The sequence below is a fragment of the Natrix helvetica genome, assembly GCF_964273705.1.
Source record: "Natrix helvetica genome assembly, chromosome: 1".
Classification (NCBI taxonomy): Eukaryota; Metazoa; Chordata; class Lepidosauria; order Squamata; family Natricidae; genus Natrix; species Natrix helvetica.
The window spans coordinates 266,555,841-266,582,716 of NC_138548.1; the positions used below are offsets into that span (position 1 = coordinate 266,555,841).

Below are 26,876 nucleotides of genomic sequence, written 5' to 3' on the forward strand. Positions count from 1 at the left end.
ATTGCATCATCTCATTCAGTTACTTTGGCAATAATAAAATTAATAGATTAAAAGTTAAGGTCAATCATACTATTTTACTGTAGTTTATCGTGTTATGGAATGGAATTATCAGACAACTGATAGAAGTATTTTTTTAACTGTTATTGTCTTCCTACACACCAAAAGAACAAAATCACACATGTTAGTCATTTGTTTTTAATTTATTTTTGTGTTTTACTTTCATTATACTGTGAATGTTGTGAGTTCCCATTTCATCTTATATTTTTAAAATGCACACTATTGCAATAATCTCCTCAGCTCTCCAAAGAGCCATATTGATCGTTGTTCAAAGTCACCCTTTGAGTGATTCAGAGAAAAGCATCCTTGACTATGCTTTTATTTGGACAGCAAGATTGAAAAAAAATGAACTAAAAAATTCAGGTAAAACATATCTGAATTATTTTACTATGGGGGGCGGGGAATTGGATACCCAGGATCTTATATATCACCTTTCTTTGACGGCAGCATCCAAGACTGAATTCTTTTAAAAGAGAAACCTAGTTTTTAACCAAATAGCCCAATAAACCAAAATGAAAGCTAGAGGTTTTTCTCTCGTTTAATGCACAAAGTAACTAGATTTTCTGAAGGACTAATCCAATTTCTCAAATTTAATTTTGGAAAGATGCTACATAATATCCATTATACCAAACACTGTCCCACAGATTGGATTAGTAGGCTCCCTGGACCTGCTTATTTCTGAACTCAAAGTGCAGCACAGCCTGGATAAATGAATTACCTGAGCAACGGAACTTCTTGCTCTTGATCTGGCTGATTCGTTTGTTGGCAAGACGACGCGGACTGCTGCACCGAGCTCCGCTGGTTTCTATTGGATTATCCTGCAGGTAATCAGCCAGCCACTTCAAATGGCAGACGCACACAAATGGATTTTGAGCTAAATGCCTGCAAGAGGGATGGGATGTTTAACCAGAAATGACCTGTGACACTGTACTCCATCATTGTTTTTACAAATACACAACTGAAGAGCAGAGTAATTGAATCAGCTTCCAATACACCGGGTCTGGCAGAAGCTGGATGAAGTTAAGACTTGTGTGGGGAATATTCTGTGAGCCTTCTCTCTTTTTTTTTTAGCTTGTTAAGTCAGCAGCAAGTCTTCTCCAGAAGGAAACACAAATTAATATAACAAAGTCGCTTTTAAAGGGCATAGACCTATTGTCTACAAAAACTGGTCATGATATATTGCAGTCAATTAATCTTTTTAGAAGGAACACATTTAAACTATTTTTTGGGTCACAAAATTAACACTTTCTAGAGATTGTCTTGTAAACTAGTATACCTCAGGGCACTAGGAAAAGATGTAGAAGAATCAAAGGTTTCTATCAACAGAAAAATTAAATTTTAATGTATTTCACCTCTGGATGAACCAAATGTTCAACAAATAAGGATATTGTTACTTTTATTAGTATTATTTCATTGTTTGTTCCAGATCAAATTTCTGAATTATTTATCAATATCTTTGTGGCAATTTTGAATCTATATTTTTTATATATAAACAAAACTATTTTAAGGTAGTTATTAGTTAATTGCAGATACTCTGGAAGTGTTAGAAGAACTAATATGGACACTTTATAATTATTATTTTTTAAAATATACAATTTATATAATTAAAATGAGAATAATTTAATGGAAAATTGTTAAAAAGTTTTATGTCTTAATTACACTGAAAATATACATTAATGGAAGACGTATTTACATATAGGGTACTGTCTGCTCCTTAAGGTAGATTTGGACAGGAAAGAAGTAGTTTATATCTACTTTATGTATGACAGTAGAAATTTGAAATTCTGCCAGCATTTCCCCTTCTCTTTGTTTTATAATAAAGAGAGTTAAGTGGGACAATCCTCAATTCTTTCTCTTGCTTTCTATTTTTTCCAGGTTAAATTTATGTTTTACTAATGGTTTCACCACATAACTGATGTGCCAGAGATATGAATTTGCCCATTATTATCCTGCTTTAGTTTACTTTATTATCTCCAAATGTGGAAAGTGTCATATAATTTAAAGATGTGAAAATGATTTTGAATTATAGACCAAATAGGAGGAATATATCACCATACAGCAAACTATAGATTTGCCAGGTGTGAGATATTAAAAAACAACAACAAATTATTCATTTTTAGTGGAAAGATATTGCTGCCCCAGATTTACAATCTTGGATTGATGACATGTTGACTCTCTACTTATGAATTTTTTATTTATTAATATAATTGAATGATTGATACATTGTCTAATCAAGTTTTAATGGTGTATATTGGTTCTTGTTTATTGTTTGTTTTCTTTTTCATACTAAAGCAATATAATAAAAATGGGGTATAAACACAATTTCAAGAAAAAATACCTTCTGTTTGATGGTAGCTTTTGATTAAACAACTATCTATAAACATTTAACAATTATTTCCATTCCTCAACATGAACTGTATAATCTCCATGCTGGGGTATTTAATTATGGGTGGAAAGATGCAATGCTATAAGCTATGAGTTATTATAATAAGCTTGTATGCATAAAATGGCTCATTACTTAGGCCAGGTATCATTTTGAAAAAGTTTCAAATGACATCCACTGATGCAACTATTTTGTGGGAAGGTGTCGTAAGCCTGGATGGCTTTGGGTAACAATTAATAGAAGGTATCACATAAAATTTCAACAATTTAAATTGGTAAGAAGAAGAGTGGAAAGATGCAAATAATCCTAATGACCTAACCCATCTAGATTCTCCTAGTAATATTTTATCAAAACATTCTGATGGAGCCAAGCAGCCTAGGGTTTCCCCCCCCCCATTGTTTAAAAAAATTCAAACTCTTTCCATGAATCCAAGAAGCTGTCAAGAGCTGGTGCATATATCATGTAAAAATTAAACAATGTTGATCTTCTCTTAATCCTTGCATCTTGATACTATCCTTTAGGTATAAGACATAATGAAAACCAATATGTATCAAAATGAAAAAATAATATTTTAAGAGCTACATAATCAAAAAAAATGTATGATAATATGGTACTATAACTTGGGAAGAATATTGAAATGAAATTAGATTATCTCTGAGAAACACCATTTTATTAGCAAATGATTCTGAATATTTTACTTGCAAAAAGACATTGAGGAAAAAATACTAAAGAGATATAATCTAAGAGCTAATCTAAGACACAAGGAAGTTGGAAATTCACTTTTGAGATGATGTGACTAGCAGGGACAAGTAATCAAGGAGAAAATGTTTGATAAGATGTAACTTATCTGGATGTGCCTATTGCTCATTTAAGTATGCTGCATACTTATTACAATTCTCGGAGAAACTGGAATGTACCACACCTACAGCAGTATAATGCAATTAAATCCAATTAATCCAATCTGCTGCAGAATCTATTTCTGTCACTGTAATGTGGATGATGAGTCTCCTTACCACTGAATTAACTTTTGCCATGTGATATCAACATTATTGATACAAAAGAATATTTGTAGCTCAGGGCTGAACCGTGGTGTTCTTGGTGCTCCCTGAGCTTGGTTGCTTTATTGCAGATGTTTCATTATCAAACTAGGTAACAATTTGCTTTGGAATGCACAGGTACAGTATAGGTGGTACCTTGCTCAGTAGTAGTAACTGTGAAAGGGATCTTGGAATCCTAGTGGACAACCATTTCAATATGAGCCAGCAGTGTGCAGCAGCTGCCAAAAAAGCCAATCCAGTTCTAGGCTGCATCAACAGAGGGATAGAATCAAGATCACGTGAAGTGTTAATACCACTTTATAATGCCTTGGTAAGGCCACACTTGGAATACTGCATTCAGTTCTGGTCGCCACGATGTAAAAAAGATGTGGAGACTCTAGAAAGAGTGCAGAGAAGAGCAACAAAGATGATTAGGGGACTGGAGACTAAAACATATGAAGAACGGTTGCAGGAACTGGGTATGTTTAGCTTAAGAGAAAGAAGGACTAGGGGAGACATGATAGCATTGTTCCAATATCTCAGGGTTTGCCACAAGGAAGAGGGAGTCAAACTATTATCCAAGGTACCTGAGGGTAGGACAAGAAGCAATGGGTGGAAACTAATCAAGGAGAGAAGCAACTTAGAACTGAGGAGAAATTTCCTGACAGTTAGAACAATTAATCAGTGGAACAGCTTGCCTCCAGAAGTTGTGAATGCCCCAACACTGGAAGTCTTTAAGAAGATGTTGGATAACTACTTGTCTGAAACGGTATAGGGTTTCCTGCCTAGGCAGGGGGTTCGACTAGAAGACCTCTAAGGTCCCTTCCAACTCTACTATTGTATTGTATTGCTAAAGGGGAGTGAAGTTTGTTTTCTGTATATACTAATGGCTTCCTTGATAGTATTAGTGTTCTTGGGGTTTCCTTGGTTAGAGTGCTGTTTATTGTTAACTTGTTTGTCTGAATTGGTAATTCCTTCATTGGGTTATTTAGTTCTTGATAGTTGGTCTAGAGTTAATCATGGGGCTAATCTCTGCTCATCTGGGTGTTAATTGCTCATGAGGAGGTGTTTTAGTGTGTTTCCTTTTGATTATCTTTAAAATATGATCTCTCTCTAACAATCAAGGTCAGAGAACACCAAGGACCCCGCAGAACATTATCTCTATAACAAATTAGTCAATTAAAGATATTTGGGAAAGCATGCAGGAAAAACATAGGAGGAATGTTGGATTATGCCTAAATGGGAAGATGTTAGTTGTATTTTATGCAGCTGCCTAAAATAGAACCAGGTTCCAGAACAGTAGCCAACATTGATACAACACAGAAAGCTTGCTTTAGAATACTTGTTTATCAGTATCCTAGATCAAATAATACAGCTTAGAAAAACCAACACAGCAATAACCTGAAGCAGATTTGTCATTATTGACAAATCTAAAAGAGAAGCAAAAATGTAATCTCATATGATGATTTACTTTTAAAAAAAGCTAGGGAAAGCAAGTTACTTAAATTCTTCCCATTCCTTTACAACCAACAGCCATAGTAGGCACTTGTATTTTCTTTTCAACTAAAGTGAGAAATCTGTGTGGTTTGTAGTACGTGTGTATTAAGAAGTCCAGAGCAGGCAGTGTAAGGGCTACTCTGAGTTATGTGACCAAGTTGGGGGGAAGGAGAAGTGTTCAAGTATGCAGCAGCAAGCAGTATTTTTAGGTGCTGCCCAACTGCCTCCCCTACATTTTCAATATTCCATTGGGTTGAAAAAAATACCAGTGGAACTTTTTTTATCGGATTGGGCTTTTTGGCAACTGCCAAAACATAAATCTATAGATCTGTTGTTACGTTCTCTGATTGTCTTACATCAAGAATGAAAGTAGCATAGAACATGATATCTTTGTTTTTGAATTAAATAAAGAATGTAGAACAAAATGCAGAATTTGAAATATTGCCAGAAATTCTGCCATTATTATCTTATCAGTATTCTAACCTCTTTTTGTTATGTCATCTGCCTAATTTTCTATTGTTTAGTCTTCCATAACTTGAGTGTGTGTGTCTGTGTGTGTCTGTGTGTGTGTGTGTAATGGAATTATTTAAATATTTGGTTTCTTATTCTACTACTTCAATCTACTATGTCTCAAAGTTAGCAGTTTGGGAAGGATCAAAAGGGTTAAGGTAAGACTTTCACTTTTGGAACCATATATAGGATGCATTGCCTGAGGAAGATGGAAGAATACAGATATAATATTATTCAATACTCACAACGTTTGAATTGATTGAAGAGGAGCAAAAAGACCTTTGCTGATAGTCTGCAGTTTATTATCATAGAGAGATAATAAATTAAGATTATGCAGATCTTGAAATGTGTTTACTCTCAGGCAGTTGATCTTATTTGCATTGAGGAGCCTGTAAACAAACAAAAAAACTTTTTTTCAATATATACAATCTTAAAGACAAGATTTAAGAGATTAGTCTCGGACAAAATGCTATACATAATATGGAATTAAAACCTCCAGTACTGCTATTTATTGATCAGATTATTAATTCATTGGTTTGCAGCATTCCATTTTTTTCCAAAATGTCTTACAAGTTAAACATATGTAACAATATTATGAACATAATAACAAACCCCAATAAGAATAATGTTATTTATAATATTCAGTCACAGGTAAAATAGGAACTACTTTGATGTACTTGGAAAAAAAATACCACAATCTAAAGTCTGCCATTGAAAAACTGTTATCTTATGTTTCCATCCATTTTCCTATTCATGGTTGCAAAACATGTATTTGAAAACAAAATTGAAACTACACCCAGAATTGTATGAATACATTAATCTTGTTATATATCACTTTCCCAAATCCTCAAGGGCATAACAGATAAGTGTCATCATGAATAATGCCTAGAAATAATTTGGTGATATGTGCAACTAGTATAAGGCTAAACTACTGTGGTAAGCACAGTGTATACCAAAAAGTCATTGCACAGTTCATATCAGAAGTAATTAAAGCACGAATCTCTAAGTTCAGATCAAAGTTCTTGAGATGGACATTACTGGCCAGAGCATCCATAATGTTCTTTGTCAAGAATACCTAGTCTACAAATCACCCAATTTTGGAGACAATGTCATACCATCTACAGTTGTTATCAAATCAGATTTTTCTATTAAGGACAACCATATCAGCAATTTTTAAAAAAAACATATTGAGCTAGGTAACTTCACCTTATTTCTTTTATAGCTAAGGATCAAAGTACCCAAGGATGGTCATGTCTCCAAACTGGGCATGAACTAAATGACAAAGACATAAACAATCAGCTCCACAATCAGCTTCACTGTTTATTTACCCAGTAAACAAGGTTCTCACAGAAGTTTCTCTAAAAAGTGAATAGAAAGTATTATTTACTTGATGCATATCCTGCTTTGCTTTGTACATTGACGGTGGTATATATAGTGCTCCCTATATTTCTTACTATAGTGGCTCTTTGAGGTGAGTTGGATTAAGTAAGTGATACAATATCAGCCAGCCAACTTTTGTGCCTAAGAGAGGACTGGAACTCAATCAACATTCCTGCCCAATGATTTCCGACATTACATTGAAATGTCTCTCAAATGTACATTTGGTTCTGAAATCTCAAATATTCTCACTTTTAGAACCAATTTTATAACAATAGCACTTAGACTTATATACCACTTCATAATGTTTTACTGCATTTTCTAACTAGAGAGTCAGCATATTGCCCCCAACAATTTGGATCCTCATTTTACTGATCTAGGAAGGATGAAAGTTAATCGTGAGCCAGTGAGGATCGAACCCCTGACAGTCAGCAGAATTAGCTGCAATATTGAATTCTAACCACTGTGTCACCGTGGCTCAAAACATTTGTCATTAAAAAAAACAAATCCTGCTACAACTTTCTCAAGAAATATATTCTTCAGTCAAACCTTGTTCAAGACATGCCAAAGAAATAGATAAGATAAATAGCAGCCTTTTTGCACATAATTATATTCCTGACTGATTTATTAATGTTACTATTACTTCATCTTTGCATTTCAGAAAAATGGGATAATTGAAAATATCATTAATTGATAATTAGTTCCCTAATGTGAATGAAAAAATGTGATTTGAAGGATAAAGAAACTATATTGCTATAGTTACAGTTTACTTCATTACATTCAAAGACCAGAAGAGATCCAGGATACATCTATGTTGAACATTTATGGAGAGTCTCAGTCATTCAGATCATAGTTGTCTCAAAGATGTTTTTTCAAGAGACAACTGGACTTTCTGCTTTTTCTTTGAAGACGTTTCGCTTCTCATCCAAAAAGCTTCTTGAGAGAAAGAAGCTTCATGGATGAGAAGCGAAACGTCTTCAAAGAAAAAACAAAAAGTCCAGTTGCCTCTTGAAAAAGCACCTTTGGGACAATCATGTTGAACTGTAAACATGAAAACTATATTAAATATAATAAGACCTACAATTACAATGAGATATAAGATTTAAGACAGAATTATAAGGCATTTATAGAGTAAGACTTTGTAGAATATAAAATATAGCATCTAAGGTCTAAAGTCTACTGTAACCCCCTAAATATACAAAGCAAAGGCAGGATATGCATCAAATAAATAATACTGTCTATTCACTTTTTGGAGAAGTTTATGTGAGAATCTTGTTTATTGTATTTCTATAGCATTTGCCCTCACCAACACTTCTGATCTAACATGACAGTTTAAAAATAGCAGGACTAGTACCCAATGGGTACTAGATTAATACCTGCTTGGCCATAAACTCAGCCTATCCTACCTCACTTGATATTATGAGAATTATTACGTAAGTATATATGTTATGTTTTTGAAGGAAATATTAAAAAGTATAATAAAATAAACAAGCAAACTAGTGAGATTAGGCATGCTTTTTTTAAAAAAATGATGACTTTATGTAAATGAATTCTTAAAAGAAATACATTTACAGTCCTATTTTGTGACAATAATCTTATATTGTAATAGTTCTTACGCTTACTATTTTCCAACATTTGCTAATGTATTTACACTGAAAGCCCACCGTCAGGCTGAAAAATCACTCATGCTAAAAGGTAAATGATTTCCAGTTTCTCCATCATTTTCTCATAAGAATTAGGTCAAACTAAATTTCACAGTTAGATATCTATGTATATCATTTGGGATAAACATCTGTGGTAGAAACAAAAATATATCAGTGTACATCTTGTTGGTTGAATTCAATGAAAGACACTACAAAGTATTTTCAAAAACATAAAGCAGCAAAGATATATGTGAACAATCATCAGCTAAGTCAAAATGCTTATAGGCAATTAAAAGTTATACTGGATTTGGAAAATATATATTTGATTTATCTTTACATAAATTTGCATTACAGCCAACACGGATTCTGTCACTTGGCAGCTCGTGAAAGCTACAATAAAGTATAAAAATTGCAAGCAATATATAGTTGAAAGCATCAAAGGTATTTTTATCACACTAATGGAGAATAGTAATTCCTTCTCCTTTTTGTCACAATTACTTTGAGATTTTTAATGGGAAATAGTATTTAAAGGTTTTAAATAAATAAATTCCAGTTTAGAGATAAATATCTGAACAAGGTTTGACAGTAGCTGTCACGGAGTACGTACCACCATGACTAATGCAATTTACTATCATTAAGCACTATAATAGCAGTAATTATTGTAGAGCGCTCAGTGTTTTAATATTACCAACTAAAAGACAGAAAGAATCTGTATAGGAGTACTCTGAAAAATAACTATTCAAACTATATCAATTTATTTCAAAAATAGTTTGAAAAGTTTTCTGATGATGTACTACCACAGAATATATGTGTATAAATTAACATTCTTGGTAATACTCTATCATCTCTGCTATTCTTGTTCTTTAGTTATAGAAGTATAATTCTTCATTCTATTACTTAAGAAATATAATTTTTGCTAGCTAACACCCCATTAGATTCAATAATTTTTTTTATTTTTGAAATGTTGAAAAAAATTGTAAAGTCACTTCTTTATATTTTCTTTCTTTCCTTTTTTATCCTACACTTCTGGCTCTTTCTTAACTTTCTTTACTTATTTGCTTATTCTTTACCCACTTCTTTCTGCTACTTTTTATTTTTCTTGTTTAAAGTTTAACATCTTTTTTTAAAAAACAACAACAACTACTCTCTTGGAACCCTGGTTAGAAGCTCTGTATTTTCCTATACCACGTATATTGGTTTCTCTGATGGTCTTCCGACAAAGAGCAGATACAAGAATACCCAAGCTGTACTCCATAAAATTGTTTCTCACAATGAGACTGCAAAGTAATGGTCTATGAAGGGTGAGAGAGTGAGGGCAAAGGGAATTGCCACCCTTCCTCCCGCTGAAAAACAGAGTTTTTTCAAAGGACACTAAATCTGTACTTCCTTTGCTAATCACTTTTGAAACTTGCATTAACTGGTTTTAACAAGTTAGAGAACCTTTGAAATGATAAGACTGAAAATACCAGGTGAGTGTCTTGAATCCATAATATGAGAAAATGAAACTGCATCTTTAAAAGCTTTAAGAATAAAAACAAACATTAAAAAAGCAAGATAAGGTTTTGGCTACAGAAAGTTTTAAACATATTAAGAGTTCAGAAAAGATTGGAATATTGGATTTTGAATAGTGAGATTTTGAACTTAATTTTAAAGAATAAATATACTTTTATGGGAAATAAAAACTGTTTTAATATTGGAGACACAAGTCAAGTAATTTATAATGGCAGTCAGAAATATTTCCAAGGACTGCACAAAGATTTTGAATCAATAATGGCAACTATGTTGTGTCTTCATGGAAACAGTCTGTTCACAGAAGAGAATATTATGGAAAAAAGATTTGCAACAAAACCTAACAGAGATCGATATGAATGAGAGTTTCAACAATAATTTTTCATCCGATATTTTTTTAAAATTGGATGTTTTAAAATTAAGAAGTAAATAAAAAATGACAATGCCAGCCAGCAGTTGGATTTTGTGTGTGTATATATATGCCAGCTTTATAAAAGAGGTTGTTTAAAGGACTAAAGACATTTGAAATAAAGATCAACAATCATCTGAATGGATTAAAGCAAATAATATTCTTTACATAAAAAGAAGGAACACAAAATTGGTTTAGTTGATCAGGATTACAGTGGAACACATTACTATTTTGGGTGGTTCTTTTTGGATTGGCTAATATTTGGACTGGAACAATGCTGCGTATTAGATTTGCTTATGGTTAACATGGCGTTTAAGTCTTTTTTTGCACAATTACTTTATGTTTGTGTGACAGTAGGTAAACTGCCCTTTTACTCAAAGCAAAGATTTTTTTATGAGTTTGCTCTCTTCGTCATTTAAATTCCAGATATTTGTTTTATATTAGGATATTGAAATTACTTCATGCCGACTAAATGTGAATTTGCTTGCAGTTAAGAGTTGAGATAAGGCATGTTTATTTGAATCAGACATGTTATATGGGGTGGTTCTCTTTGAATTTTCTGACATCTAGAATGGGAACATGTTGTATCTTGGGTTTGCTTACAGTTAATATGATGTTAAAGCTTTTGGTCCTATAATTACTTTATATATTTTAATCTGACAGCATTTAAAGTAGCTTTGTGTCTAATTGTCTTTCTACTGAAAGTAAAGGATATTTGTGAATTTGGTCTTTTTAAAGGAGAAATTGTCCCTTTAACAATACTTGTTAAAGTATTTTTGTTCACACTAAGATACCGGGACCATTTTATGCTTTCTAAATCAACTTAGCTCTTAGCTCACAGCTAAGAGTTCAGATGTAGAATGCTTTTATATATGTTAAATAATGTTAGTATCATTTAGTGACACCTGGATTAGAGAATATTTGATTTGCCTATAGATAAGAGTTGAGTTATGGGATGGAGAGTTTTATATCTGTGAATCAAGAGGACGGGAAGAGAGTGTGAAATTGTAATTAGTAAATCACAAAAAAGTCTTTCTTTCAGATAGATACTTTCTGAGTTATGCCTAAATTTTGTTTTTAGTCTGTTGATTTTATTACATTCTTTATTTATATTCATTCTTTTTCAAATTTGTCCTTCAAAACATGTTTTTTTTCCAGAGAAGTTCTTATCATATTAATAAGGAATCCTCCAGAGCCTTTTGCAAGCAAATGGAATTAATTAACCTCTGGAGATCCATTGCATCAGCAATGAGGAATAGTTGCTAAAAGCATTAGTCTTTTAAAAATGGTCTGATTACAAGGGAGTGGTAAAATCTTGAACTATCAGACTGTCATTCTCTTTCCAAGTAGAGGGAAGAAAATCCAAATATTAACCAGCTTCATGCAATGGTATAATAACAAATTGATTTTGTTTCATGATTGTCAAGAGTGGCCATGAACTGTCAGTTGCTCCACTATGATAGACTTAATATGGAAATTGGTTTTACAGAACCTCATTCTGGAAGTTTTCAAATCAAACAGGAAGGCTACATAACCTGATTAATGGGTTCCATATTTTTCCATTAGAAAAACACCTAAAACAGATGATTTAAAACATTTTTTCTGACTGTGTGCAGCAACAAATAGTATCTTAAAGCAAATATTTCATTTGGAGATCACAGGTGAAAAATTCATATTTTCTCCCCTTAATGATATACAAAAACACTAAAATTAGCAAACTGGTAAAATTTTATAAAATTTTACAAAACTCCACATTATTGCACCCCAAGCTACTTTCATTGTATTGATACGGCTAGTCCTATATTTCAATGTTCTCCATTTTTGATAAATGAAACAAAATATTTTCAAAATGCTCATGTCTGACATATTTACAAGGCTTCCCAATTCAAGATTTACCATTAAATATTGATTTTCAGACATATATAATCAATTAATACAAAATCTGGTGTCACACAGTTTTAATATAAATTATATTCCTATTCATATTATGTTTGTGTGTCAGTCAGTCACATGAGCAGTGCTCACTTTTTCTTCTTCTGCCTATCATTGTAAACTGCCAATGAATCCAGCAGGGAATAAGAACATAATGTACTTCAATATGCCTGTTACATTAAATGTGTATCTCATAATGTTCATTTTGAAACAAGACAAATAGATTCAAAATCACATGACAACAAAAATGTTATCTTGGACAACTATGGCAAATTGGTAGGTTACTTTTTTATGTAAAAGTTTCAGCATGTTTTCTCTACCAGGGGAAATAAACTTATTCATGCTCTTTGGTGAAAAATGAATTCAGAACAGATATATGTGGGTTATAACAGCTGCATAAAATTATTTTGTTATTCATAGAGAAAATATATTGGGGATTTAACTTGTATTTATTATAGTTAAATGGAGTAGTTTTTTTCTTTCTTTTTCTTTTCTTTTTTTCCAGTAGAACATATTTTGTTAGAAAGCAAGGTAGGACCTAGACAGGGGCCTTTTCTACTGTGGCACCAGTGGTGGGATAAGACCAGTATGCCCAGGCCCGGGTGTACCGGTGCCTTCTGGGAGCACCAGGTACTGTTCCAGGATGGTGCTCTGGAGGGCCCACCCACCAGCCCATCCTCCTTACCTGTATGCACGTTTTCCATGCACGTGCATGTAGTGTACGGCACCTGCGCTACACTCTGCTGAGCAGCTGGGACATTGCAGGCGGTAAGTACGCATGTGTGTGCTGCACGCGTGCATGTAGTGGATGTTTGGCCCTGTTGCACTGTACTAGTTGCAACAGGATCCAGAACCCACCACTGTGTGGCACCATACTTCAGAATATTCTTCCTTCTAAGGTGAGGTGACTCTATTACTATTAATGTTCCCTTGTCTATTATTTCTTTATTTTAGCTTTGTTCTTAAAGTTTAATTTTTTAAAAATAATTGTTAATAATTTTAAGTATTTATTGTTTTTGTTTTCTGTACAACATCTAGAGTCATATGCTTTGTAAGAGGAGCATCAACATGAGGTATTCTAAGTAGAAAAGTTAAAAAAAGGGACAGGTATCATTTGCCTTTGATTCCATATTAAGGATACAATCATAATGTACGTATTGTTGTGTGAATCCTACATGTTACAGAATTGCCCAATCAATTCAGGAATACTATTAATATTTCATTGCTACATAACACTTTGGGATTTATCAGATTTATCAGAGAAGTTCCTGAAATATTACTAGTTATGCTAACCAAATGTATGGAATTAGTTACACTTGCGACGTATAATATCAGAAACATTTCATATCTCTTTCTGAATACACTGCTCATTTGAAAATCCTATAATGGCTTATAAATTAAAAATATTTTAAGGAAAAATAATCCAATTAAACCCTACTAAATACTAAATTAACCAGAAAAACTTTTTAAACTGTCCAATGTTGAGTTATCTTATTAAAAGAGCTAGGAAACAAGTACAAACTTGCAAAATCGTACAAACTGAAACCATTGAGCTGTTAAAAATGTATCTTAACAATGTGAACAAGTCCAATTACATTGCTTTACAATAATTTTTTTTTAAAAAGAGTGGTACTAAAGGAAATTAAAAGTTAGAATATAAATTCTTAGCATAAGCTAAATGAGGTGTGATAGAAGGAAGGTTCCTCAGTAATAACCACCTTCTAATTCTACTCCAGAGCAAGCATAGATTCACTCCAAGGTTAACATCAGACCAGTAAATATGACATTTCATAGTTTGATGGCTTCACACATCAGTCTTCTCAACCAACAATAAACATATTAGTGGAGTTTCAGTGTACAAGGTCATTATTTAGCATTTTATACACTGTTTTGAAATAAAATAAACTAGGATAATACTTACAATAACTGCAAAGATACAAGCCCATCAAAAAGGCCCTTGGGAATCTCTGTGATCTTATTTCCATAAAGCACTCTGAAAAAAAAGAAAGGACAAAATAAACAGCATTCTTAAATTTAATGCTTTCGAAGAATTGTCTCTTTAGACAAGCTCACCTCGCCACCTAAAAGTAGCATACTTCAGCAATGTAAACAATATTAAAATAAGACTTTCAAATAAATAAGACATTATTCAAGCCCTCTGGGTTGAAAATATTATTCATAATTTACTGAGGTTTTTATGCTTCTTTTAAATTATTACATGATAGCAATAGCAATAGCACTTAGACTTATATATCGCTTTACAGTGTTTTACAGCCCTCTCTAAGCGATTTACAGAGTCATGATATACTGTATTTAAAAGTTTGAATGTAATACAATTCAAAAATGTCAAAATTTGTTGCAGAATTGTCATGAAATTTTCAGTGAATTGAAAATAATGCATTCATTATTACAGGCTAATGGGATTGTGTTTGTTCAGGATCACCATTTCGTTTATCAACTAGATTACATGGGACTGCTGCAAATCTCATTGATGTATCCCATCTTACTTGTCTTTAACTGTCCGTCAGAGGAAATTAGGTACAGATACAGATCAATAGAGTTGGAAGGAACCTTGTGGTTATCTAGTCCAACTCCCTGACCAAACAGACCAGACACCATTTCTGACAGAGGGCAGTCCTCTCTCTTCTTGAAATCTTCCACTGATAAAGCTCCCACAACTTCTGAAGGCAAGCTGTTCAATTGGTTGATTGCCCTCAAGGTGAAGTTGTGTCAGTTCATAATATGTTCATAATATAAAACTGAAGGAATGCTTGCAAAACTAGAGTATCACTTACTGTTTGGGGTTATTCAAAAAGGCACACCCTTAAAATCTGAAACCCAAAGGAATGCACACGTACCACCTTTCCAAATTTGAATCAGCACTGGAAGGAACATCTTTTCATAATTGTACCATTTCAAAATAAGCAGCAGCATTATGTTTCTGTTTCATGAAGTGCCAATCCTTGGTCTGTTTATTCAGACATAATCCCAATAGCTTCAGTTGGGTTTAAAATTGTGCTATTTTAGAGTAGTTTCACTTTTGCCAAAACAAATATTAGGATTAAAAACTCAAGTAAAGCATAAACACTTTTGAGATACTTTCTTTTGACATTAAGATCCCAGGATGTGTCTTGTTGAAATAACATTTCCTAGCCAAGAAAGGATTGCTTGTCTTCTTTTGCATTGCACATATTTACCAGTGCACAACTAATTGGCTGGCAAAGCAATGTACTCCCCAGAACATTTAATGCATCCGAATCACAGAACAATGATTAGTATTTGCCCACTGTTCCATATATATGTTGAAATATTTATGCATCGTACCAGTTAATAGAACCTAAAATTCATCAGTTTTTCCAGATAACTTAATTTTCTTATTTGGAGGCATTTACAAATACCTTATTTAAAAGTTGGATTAGCATATCCTCAAACCATCTATTCAGGCTTTTAAAGACCCATAAATGTTATCCAATGAAATGCAGAGGACAGTAATAAAAGCTTGACAGGGCTGCACATTCTGAAGCTAAGCAAAAGCCTATAGGGGAATGTTGGCTATTTGTAAAGTCCAAAAATAAACATTATATTTATAGGACAGAATACATGAAACAAAATTCAGCTTAGTCATTCAAGGTAACAATGATTACTGCAATAGGATATCATTACATTCATTCAACAGCATCTAATATTCCCTCATTCATTCAGTGATAACGTAAATGGGAAAGAAACAATCATTTGGGCCAACCTATTCTAGATTTTAAAAATTGGCCAAAAGAGAACTGTTCTATAGGGTGAACCAATGTTTTACCTTTACACAAATAGGTTGAAATAAGGCAGAGTGGAAACTTGACCTGAAACGCTGAGATAAAATGGGTTTGCCGAGTGAAATTTCCACTAGTATTCAGTGTTTCGACCATTTACATCTTTAGGAATTGTATTACTTTAGGAATTGAAGTTGGTAGGCTTCAAGATCTGTCTTCAGTGATCACAAGATTATGCAAAACAAATTTAATCATCAAGACACAAAGAAATACCCAGTTAGATATTTTTTTTCAATATAAATCTCTTGGGACTTAATGCCCTAGCTGCATCTATCTGAGCTTCCTATAAGAGTACCAATTATACTATAGAAAGTACCAATTTTCTTGGATGGTTAAGGCATATGGATAATTAGAGAAATGGTCTGGAAACTAGCAATCTGCTGAATAAGGTAACTGTCCTCCAGTCTATTCTATTTCGGCAGGGCTACCAATAAGCATTGTTATATGCTATTATAGTAAAATTAACTGAAAGTTGAAAAGCAAATATGTCTTGTGGAGAAAAAGAAATAAATTTGGTTAGGTAATTGTGACAATTCAAGGTACTGTATTAAATATCAAGTATGTTTGAGATAAAATAAAATTTTAAAAGGCTAACCACTAAAATGACATTTTTGCAAACTACAATGAGCCATGGTGGTGCAGTGGTTAGAGTGCAGTACTGCAGACTATTTCTGCTGATCACTGGCTTCCAGCAATTTGGCAGATCGAATCCCACCAGGCTCAAGGTTGACTCAGCCTTCCATCCTTCCGAGGTGGGTAAAATGAGGACCCAGATTGTTGGGGGCAATTGGCTGACTCTGTAAACCACTTAGAGAGGGCTGTAAAGCACTCTGAAGCGGTATATGTGCTATTGCTATTTCAGGAAAAAACTCCAACGATTTTAATAAGACATGCACACACAAGTGCATGTAAAGAAAAAAAAGTACTGAGTGAAACACAAATTTAATTTTGAAAGCTGAGCTCACTAGTATTTTATTTTATTCTTTCTATTATCAGTTGAGTCCCTGAGAAGTTTAACAAAAAGCTTTGAGTTTTACCACGACTGAAACATAATTTAAAATATTGCTTTCTTACTTAATCTGCAGTCTCTCTAGTTTTCAATTCCAAATGAAATCTCAGAATATAATATCATTAGGCAACTCTTATACAGCACTTTTTCATATTAGAAATGGTGGGCTTCCACGTGTAAAGAAAAATAAATAAATCCAGCCTCTGTTACTATTCTGCAATAACATAGAAGCTCATAAACACTATTAAAAATATTAAACAGAATATTTATTCCTCCATTCCCACTCCTTAAAATTAAGAAGGAAAAACAGAAGCTTGTTTCATGAAGAAGAAAGCTTTTGAAAAAGTTAATAGTACTAGACCCCAGCCTGGTATTAATTCACATATGCACATGCAATCTGAGGGTTGAGTTTAGGAATAAGTTTATCACATAATTTATTGTTTGACATATTAACTAAAAATGATTACACTGCTCCAGAAGAGCTTAATCTCGAACCAAAGCATCATAACATGATTTATTGGATGCAATTCAGATATGCTACCAGGTGCTTTTATTTTCTTCGGCATACAAGGAAGCCTCACTGCTAAATTGTAAAATTGTGCCTTAAACATTCAAAATGTAAAAATGGAAATGCTCTATTCATTAGAGAGGAACTATGAAAATGCAAATGAAAGGGAAAACATTCAGATGCAAATGTGGCAATCTCTAGCATTCATAATAGGATTTTACAACATCAAGGTCCTTATGTTGGCTTTTTATAGACAGATGCATTGGCATAAATATTTAGAATTGGAGTGCCAACGTACTGAGTTCTAGGACTGTTGCCATATTATAATATTGTGTTTATTTACAAGAAAAGTTTTGTGGCATTTAAATTATTTTTTTTCCAAATAACCATAGACTAAAGCATATAATCTTTTTTTTTTTGCTTTCACTAGAAAATATAGCAGTAGTTCAATGTTTAGAAGCTATTTTCCTTTTGTTACTTGGCCAACTACTGATAATAGAACAATTACACTATGTTGTAAAAAAGAAAATTGTATTGCACACTATCTTTCAATAGTGTATAATAGTGTAACACAAAACATGATATTTAACAGAAAACAATAATTTTACAGAACTCCTTTAAAAATGAGCAAAATAAAATACCAAGGATTCCATGGCAGAGAGCGGAAATTTTCCATTTGTTTTCAAAAGAGACATGAAAAGAATATAAATAAACTGAAAAACAAAGAAATTTTTTCCTGACACCTGTTATTTACTCCTTGCAAAGAAAGGAGTTCCATAAGAGATAGAAATTGAATAAGATCTTGTTGGATAATCTTAAAATAATAATGGACTTAAAGTTTCTTCAATAATTCAAAACTGATTTTGAAATTATACTTAGTACTAATTCAAGCTCAATAAATATATTTTCTAAGTTCAGAAAGTTTGTTCTTGACCTATAGCCATTCTGGAAAGGATGACTTAGTTATAATAATTCATGCACTGAATCAGAATAAGAATTGAACTGGAAGGAACTTGGAGGTCTTTTAGTCCAGCCCCACTGTTCAAGAAGGAGACCTATATCATTTCAGACAATTGACTGTCTGTACATCAAGTTTGGATTTCTGCAATACATTGCATGTGGGTTTTCTACCAAGGAGTTGTGGCTAGGGCAACACGCTGCAGCGTTTTCTGAAGCAGGTAACCTTTTGCAAACAACTTACAGTCTTTTCTGAAGCAGCTGCCAATTTGTAATAGAGTCAAATTCAGTGTACAAGGCTTAAATCTCAATATCTCAAAGAGTGCTTTCCTTTTAAATAAGACTGGCACCAGCTAAAGAATTTCCTGCTTACCTGGTTCTGTTTTAAAGCTGAATTAATTTGATACTATCAAATCAATCAAATCTTAGTTTTTAAACTTTTTATGATTTAAGTATTTTATTAGTTTAAGACTGTCTTAATTTGAATTATTTATTTTTTAATCAATACACTAAAACTGTCATTGTCATAACCTTTCATTGAACAAAACACTGCATCACAGGAGAATAATTTTTTAAACCAAACTATTTCAAATAGTAATAATAGTCAAAATGTGCCCAAAATCTGGGACCCATGACTCTCGTGGAATTGAAATTGAGCAAATTTTATAAAACAATTTTTATCATAAAATTATCATAAATAGTTTATGGCAGAATACATGTCATAAATATTAAATATTTTTAAATTTCACGGGTTGGTCTTAGGCTAAGTTTTTAATTTTTATAAATTTGTACAGGGGTTTAAAGTTTAATTCGATTTTAACTATATTTATGATTATTGTATGGTTTTTAATTTGGTACCTGTACACCGCCCGAGTCCCTTTGGGGAGAGGGGGCGGTCTAGAAATCAAATCAAATCAAATCAATAAATAAATAAAATATTTGGGTGTTTATTTTTGATTGTTCAACATGGCTATTTTCAAGACAGCTATCTGAAGATACCCTAACTTTTCCAGTGAAGGCAGTACATTAGAAGTTATGTTATTGCTGAAGATATTGGGGCATCTGGTAAGGAAATATCTCTGAAGGGATGACCAATAGGGTGAGAATTGTCTAGCTGCTTATCATACCTTAACTGTTTATGTTTTCCCTGCTTTTGCTTAATTTTTTTAAAACTGAAAAGTGAATTAAACATAACAAACAAAATAACAAATAACAAATAAATACCTTGAATCTTCTCTGATATTTCCTTGTGACCTTTTAAAGCTATTCTAATTATAATGCTATTTATTATGTATAGCTAAAATATTGTTTTAAGATTCAATATTTTCTGATTGTGGTTCCATCAGAAATTATTTATTGTTAGGGCATACTGCAGCCCAACCACCTTTTTGAGAAAGCAATAATACATAGAGTGTTTTTGATGAATTAAACATATAATTATCAAATTAAATCTCAGTTTATTTTCCCCAAAACAAATGAGGATTTAAATTCCATTCAGTAATGTGCAGTAGGTTGCTGTATGTTTGGTTGTTCCTAATAATATGATCTTCAATATTCAGGGAAATAAAAATACAGGCTGTGGCTTGATGTTAAAGTGGCCTAATAATTAACCTTCATACTGTGTTCATCTATAAAAGGAATCTAGATTTGCACAAACAATGGGACCTTCAGATCAGATCAATTTCAATTAAACAAAGGTTAGATCTTCCTACAAGGGGAAAACTACACAAGGAAAATGAAAGCATAACAGACCAATATTTAATCCACTTATTTTTAGGAGTTTTAAAAAATCTCCCCTTGAAGGTTATTCTGTACTTACAGTGAGGTGAGTAATTTCAATCCATGAAAAGCATCTGGTGCAATATCTGATATCTGATTCTTGCTGATATCACTGCAAGAAGATATAAGAGAAGATAAGACACAGATTTTTTTTTTAAAAAACCGCCTAAGTTTCTGAAAACTATTCATGCTTTAAAAAAAAACTCTGGCACCCACTTTAGCTCTACTTAAATTGTTGTGTCTGATTGTTGATTATGTTGTTGACTGAAAAGATAATGAATTGTAGAAGGTAGTCTGGGCTCCCTTCAATGAGGTAACAATTCTTACTGAGGTGAAACGCATTTACCTCAAAAATGTTTTTTTGCTTCACTAGGCACAGGCCTAGTGAATAGAAGTAATATAATCACTTTCTGAAGATAGCACCACTTTACAAAAAGCCATACAATTTAGCCAACTTTTTTGTGTGGTTCTGTATTATCATTTTATGCACAAGCAATATATTTTACTGTATCAACACATCTGAAGTCAAGCTGTATAGCTATGTATTAGCAGTTATAACACCTATGGCTATTCCAATCTGAATTTCAGTCTCTCATTTTTCCTCCCTTTCTAACCTAATATTATTATCCACTTGTATTATACTGTTGACAGAAGCCCCAGCATCTCTGATCAGTCTGAGCTTCTCCTTTGGGATTTAAATTATTGAACTTTCTCTCTGCTTTATATGGAAAAGTCTTACAAGAAAGTGTTACTGTGCTGAAGGCAAAGAAAAAAAAGAAAGAAACAGCACTGGCTGCCTTGCACGGTTTAATTACTCAATATGAACTTAATAAGAACAATGAGCATCTCAAACTGATTCTCAGGGATAGCAGAATTACTTTGATGCTGGATGTGCACAACAATATATATTGAACTTATAATAAGCAAAGTCATCTGTAAAGAAATGGAATTCTCCAAGTAAAAATTTCACACATTGAAACTTTGGAAGTTTGGAGAAAAGGACAGTACAAACTCAATGTTGCTTTCATTCACACTCTTAGCAAACCTGTGGTAACAGAGTTGCAAGATACTATAATAAATTTGCTTACATATACCAACAGAACATTTAATGAGATGTCCAGTGCCCAGACTGGTCCAGATTTTTTTTTTGCATCTTCCATTCCTGAGGGCTGAGTATGAGAGCAAGACTCTTGAGTCTATCTAGCTTATCACGTTCTCTCTTGAAATCTTGGATCTTTTGAGACACATAGCCGTGGAAATGGTGAATAAATTTTTGCACAATGTAATGGAGACAGTGTATGTTCATTCTTGGACAATCCCTCACTGGATTCAGAAGATTATGCCAATTACTGCTCAGCTTTAAATGTGCCTTTTTGTGAGAAGATGCATAATATAATAGATCTATACAACTATACCTATTTTTGAAATGCACTAATTATTTCTACTTTTTTCCATAACTGGCTTGTGTTATGGAAATCAGCTATCATTACCATAATAGGTGACCTGCAGCAGAGAGGCAGAGGCACTTGAATCAAGATTCTGCTCAAATTGTGAGTAGCTTTTATCTTCACCAACTCCCTTTCTCAGTGACCTGAGAATTAGGGAATTCTGATGCAATGGTTCTCTTTTAATTTTTGGAACAACTGCTGTTTTATTCCCAGTATTGTTCACATGATGCCACTGGGAAAGGTGTAAATACTTAGGCAGCAATACACTGGTGACACTCAGCTTGACATAATATGCATGTTCTGTATCAGTGTTTAGCTACAGTAATGATTTATATGAGAGAAAATAAACCTAAACAAGATGGAAAGTTGGAAATTCAGGAGATAAGAATTGAGTTTGTTCTCAGATGGGCTGCATTTTCCTTTAGGAAAAACAGTGACAGGAAGGAATGCCTATTATCAGCTTCATAAATAATGGCAGTTGTACTCTTTTATGAGTCAGTTTTTCAATGTTGTTCATGTATTTAAGTGTAGTCTAATTGGGCTACCCTTGTGTTTGATCTGGAAACCTACTGGTGTAGAATGCAGCAGCCAAGTAACTGAGTGAAACACCTAACTGTACCCACATTACACCAGTTTTGATGCAATTACACACATGGACTTTTTCTTTGCCCTATTGAGCAGAATTCTCTTCCTTCTGATATCCATGTGGTACCCAATGCAGATGTTTTGCTTCATCCTGGATGTCTGTATAAAATGTATGGATTAACATGTCGTCCCATGTATTCTGCCACCATATTCATTGAAGTAACTCATTTTCAAAGAAGTGACTGGAGTTTCTTCATTTAAAAAATAAAGAATATCTCTACAATTTCTTGAATATTTTTCATGATCATCAGCTACATATTTTAATTCCCAAATCAAATTTCAGAAGACCTGTAACAGCACTTTCATGATTTGCTCTTTTTACGAAACTCCCTTTTTACTACCAATGTAATGTAAATTTAGAGTAATTATACTGAACTTGTCAAGTGTTTTCAACACCCACATTGGCATCAATATTAAAAAGATTACTGTTTTTTTAATTGAAGTTATTTCATGTCAAACTAAAGAAGAATACTGCTATTGCAAGCAAACTGCACTTAAGATAATTTTTCTTTCCAAGAACAAGGAACTTACTTAAGTAAATTTAAATAAATAAATACTACTTAAAACAGTTTGTGGATGGTAAAGAAAGGATAGAGAAGCTGATTTTAATGGTTTATTTGTCATGTAGTATTAGATAAACTGCCTCCATAGCACTAAGAAGGCACCTCCATCTTAATCCCTGCTGGGCTAAATTTATGAGCTTAAATACAAATACATTAAGTGGGTTTAATTTTTGCATGAGCAGTTTTCCTTCACTTTTTGTCACATCTGTTCTACTATTTCGTACTAAGCATCTCTCAGAGTGATTTTTTAGAAATACAAGTGACACTGCCAACACACTCTACTTCCCCAAGTTTGCTTCACGAAATAGAAGAAACTTGGGACAAATTTGAATAAATGCAGGCATTAAGGGGAGATCAGGAAGAGAAATCAGCCCATTTTTAATTACCTAGGAAATCAGCTTTCCTTCAGAAAGTAAAAACTACAGGAATATGTCCAAGATGTCAAATTCAAGAATTACACATACACAATTTTGTATAAATATGAAACTCTGGACACCTGGTGGCAAAATTAGAACTTTGCCTACATGGCTGCCTCAAAGAATGATAAAATATACTGAAAATATTACGCATACCAAGACGTTTAACTTACTTACATTCTTTTAAGTTTCTTGTATTGAGAGAAGGCTCCAGGAGGAATGGCTTTTATGGAATTCTGCTCCAAACGGCTGAAAATAAAATAAAAAGCAATTTGACAAAATTGCAAAGATAAATGAACAATCCTTGGTATTTCATTTTTATTATATATATATATATATATATATATATATATATATATATATATATATATATATATGTGTGTGTGTGTGTGTGTGTGTGTGTGTGTGTGTGTGTGTGTGTGTGTGTGTGTGTGTAGACGTAGAGGGAGAGATAGAGAGAGATAGAGATAGACATAGAGAGAGATATATAGATGTATAGATATATAAAGATATATAAAGATAAAGCTTCTTTTGAAAATCATATTTAAGCAAAACAGGCAAAAGTAAAATAATCACAAAATATGGATTTAATATTATTAATAGCAGAATGAGAAACATTATAATAAGAAACAGGAGTATAATGTGTGGTAATTTGTACCTTATGCTTTCTATAAATGGCAATAGTGGCATAATAGATTTTCTCAGCAAAATCCAAGGAAATGTTATGTCTTTCTAAAGCAGATCTAAGATGAGCAATGAGTATATCAGAGGAACACAGAAAGCAAAGGTCTTGTTGCACAAAGATATTTTCACTTGTTCAGCATTACAGTTTAGATAGAAGGTTAAATAAAATATAAGATATTTAGTATATTGGACTATACGATCCCAAGGTCCTTTCAGGCCTTACATTCTATGATTCTATCATCATTATAAAATTGAAAAGGATAGTCTTTAATATATTCCATAATACTTGTAAACAATTTGAAATATTTTTTTTAAACAGTGAATGTACTGTTGTGCATTGAACTCTATTGTAGACTTCTGAAAGATATACTTGAAAATATCTCACAGGCCTACAGTTCTGTGATCTGTTTTGATATACTAAGAATCACGGTTGTTTTTTTTAACCTTTGGGAGTTTTATTTTTAAGACTTCAACAACTGTTCGGGTCAAATGACAAGAACAATTTCCTTCATTTGCTCTAATAAAATTGAAAATACTGCAGACAACACAGAGCGGCTTGATAGATTCAGAGATATTCTGAACATGATATAAGAGCAAGTCCCTTTATATTCTGGCTTTATTATTGTCTTTTAAATAAATTTTGCTATCCAGACCAGTCTTTCAACAAAGCAATAAAAAGAGCAAGCAAGCAAGAAAAAAAGATGTACTAAAAGCGAATAAATGATCTTATAGCAATAAAGATCCCAATATATCCTGTACAAGTCTATTTCAAGATTCACAATTTTTTGTTATGTCTCTATGAGTACTAGAACTCTACATCAAAACAATAAGACAGCATTGTATTTGTTTATGTGTATATGTGTAGAAGCACAGAAACAAATTCTGTCTTAAAGCCAGGCTATTAATTGTTAGTCACAGAACTGCATGTAATATACTGTATTGATAAATATAGGAAAAATAATATAGGTTGACATAGGTTAAATTATATATGTAAGAAAATATATTTGGATATATAAATAAATACATGTCTGTTATAGTGTATTTAAATATGAGATTATGTTCCTTTTGATGAACTATTTCCCAGCAAAAAGCTGGTGGTTTTAGATTTTAAACAACTTATTTAATTTCACAGAGAAGCCACTCATAAAACCACATTAACTGATAACTGCCATATCAGTGGATGTGTAGCATGAATGAATACAAAAATAAGTGCATATAAAGAATAAAAATTGACTTCTGGAACAATCTATATCTGATATTTGAGTTTGTTTACCAGAGATATGAAGGGTACTTTTAAAAATGATTCAGGAAATAATGTATGCCATCGAAGATATGTATAAATCACCAATGTCTAGACATAATTTTTTATATTTTAATAAGTTCATATTTGTGTACAATATCATTGCTTTATAGAAGTAGTAGTTGATTTACAACAGTATCAACAGTAGAGACCTTCAAATTTCTAGGTTCTATCATAACTCAAGACCTAAAATGAACACCTAACATCAAAAACATCATCAAAAAAGCACAACAAAGAATGTTCTTTTTGCACCAACTCAGGAAGCTCAAACTGCCCAAGAAGCTGCTGATACAGTTCTACAGAGAGTCTGTCATTTGCACCCCCATAACTGTCTGGTTTGGTTCTGCAATAAGACAGGCATAGACTTCAGAGGATAATCAGAACTTCAGAAAAAACACTTGCTATTAAACTGCCTTCCATTGAGGACCTGTATACTGCATAAGTCAAAAAGAGGGCTGTGAAAATATTTACAGACCCATCACATCCTGGATATAAATTGTTTCAACTTCTACCCTCAAAACAACGCTATAGAGCTCTGCACACCAAGACAACTAGGCACAAAAATAGTTTTTTCCCAAATGCCATCACTTTGCTAAACAAATAATTCCCTCACCATTGTCAAACCATTCACTAAGACTGCATTACTACTACTATTAGTCTTCACATCATTCCTATCATCCCACTTATGACTGCAGGACTGTAACTTTGTTCCCTGTATCCTTACGATTTATATTGATATTGATTGTTTCCTGATTGCTTATTTGTACCCTATGACTATCATTAATTTCTGGACCTTATGATTATTGATGAATGTATCTTGTCTTTTTATGTACACTGAGAGTATATGCACCAAAGGCAAATTCCTTGTGTGTCCAATCACACTTGACCAATAAAGAATTCTATTTTATTCTAAATAATTTACATAATGCTAGTGTCAAGACTTTTCTTATCAATGTTTAAATATTGATCAAATAACAAATAACTTGGCTTCTTACCATACTGTTATTAACTGTAAAGATATTTGTTAATTGATTAATAAAAGGTGGTTGATCAGTCAATGTTCACTAAGCTGTAAAGCAAAATCAGTCTGTTGGTAGATTGATGATGTACAGGAACAGTAAATTCTTTCCTTGAACAACTGAATGTGTTCAGTATTCATGAATGGTGATTGTGATAGAAAAAAAATCTAGACTGAGGTATAGAGTATATTTTTACTGAGGACCTTTTAACTTTTATTACTCAGAGGATGACATCCCTGACTGGCTGACTAGAACTAGAAGCATTTTATTTTACGTTTTGCTTAGACTTGAAAATAAGCATTGGATAAGTTCATACTTTATCATGCTACACTGTCTAAACTGAACAGTTATGCTTCATAATTGCACCTTATGTCTT

General features: G+C 32.8%; 1 protein-coding gene across 1 annotated transcript in view; it reads right to left on the reverse strand.

Moving 5' to 3' along the window:
- SLIT3 (slit guidance ligand 3) overlaps positions 1–26,876 on the reverse strand; it is a 524,002-nt gene that overhangs the window by 151,118 nt on the left and 346,008 nt on the right. Inside the window, exons 10-14 of the mRNA XM_081937040.1 lie at positions 23,675–23,746; positions 20,466–20,537; positions 14,276–14,347; positions 5,730–5,873; positions 776–939 (exon numbers count right to left, since the gene is read on the reverse strand). Of these exons, the coding sequence (XP_081793166.1) occupies positions 776–939; positions 5,730–5,873; positions 14,276–14,347; positions 20,466–20,537; positions 23,675–23,746 (524 nt within the window). The remainder of the gene's footprint in view (positions 1–775; positions 940–5,729; positions 5,874–14,275; positions 14,348–20,465; positions 20,538–23,674; positions 23,747–26,876) is intronic.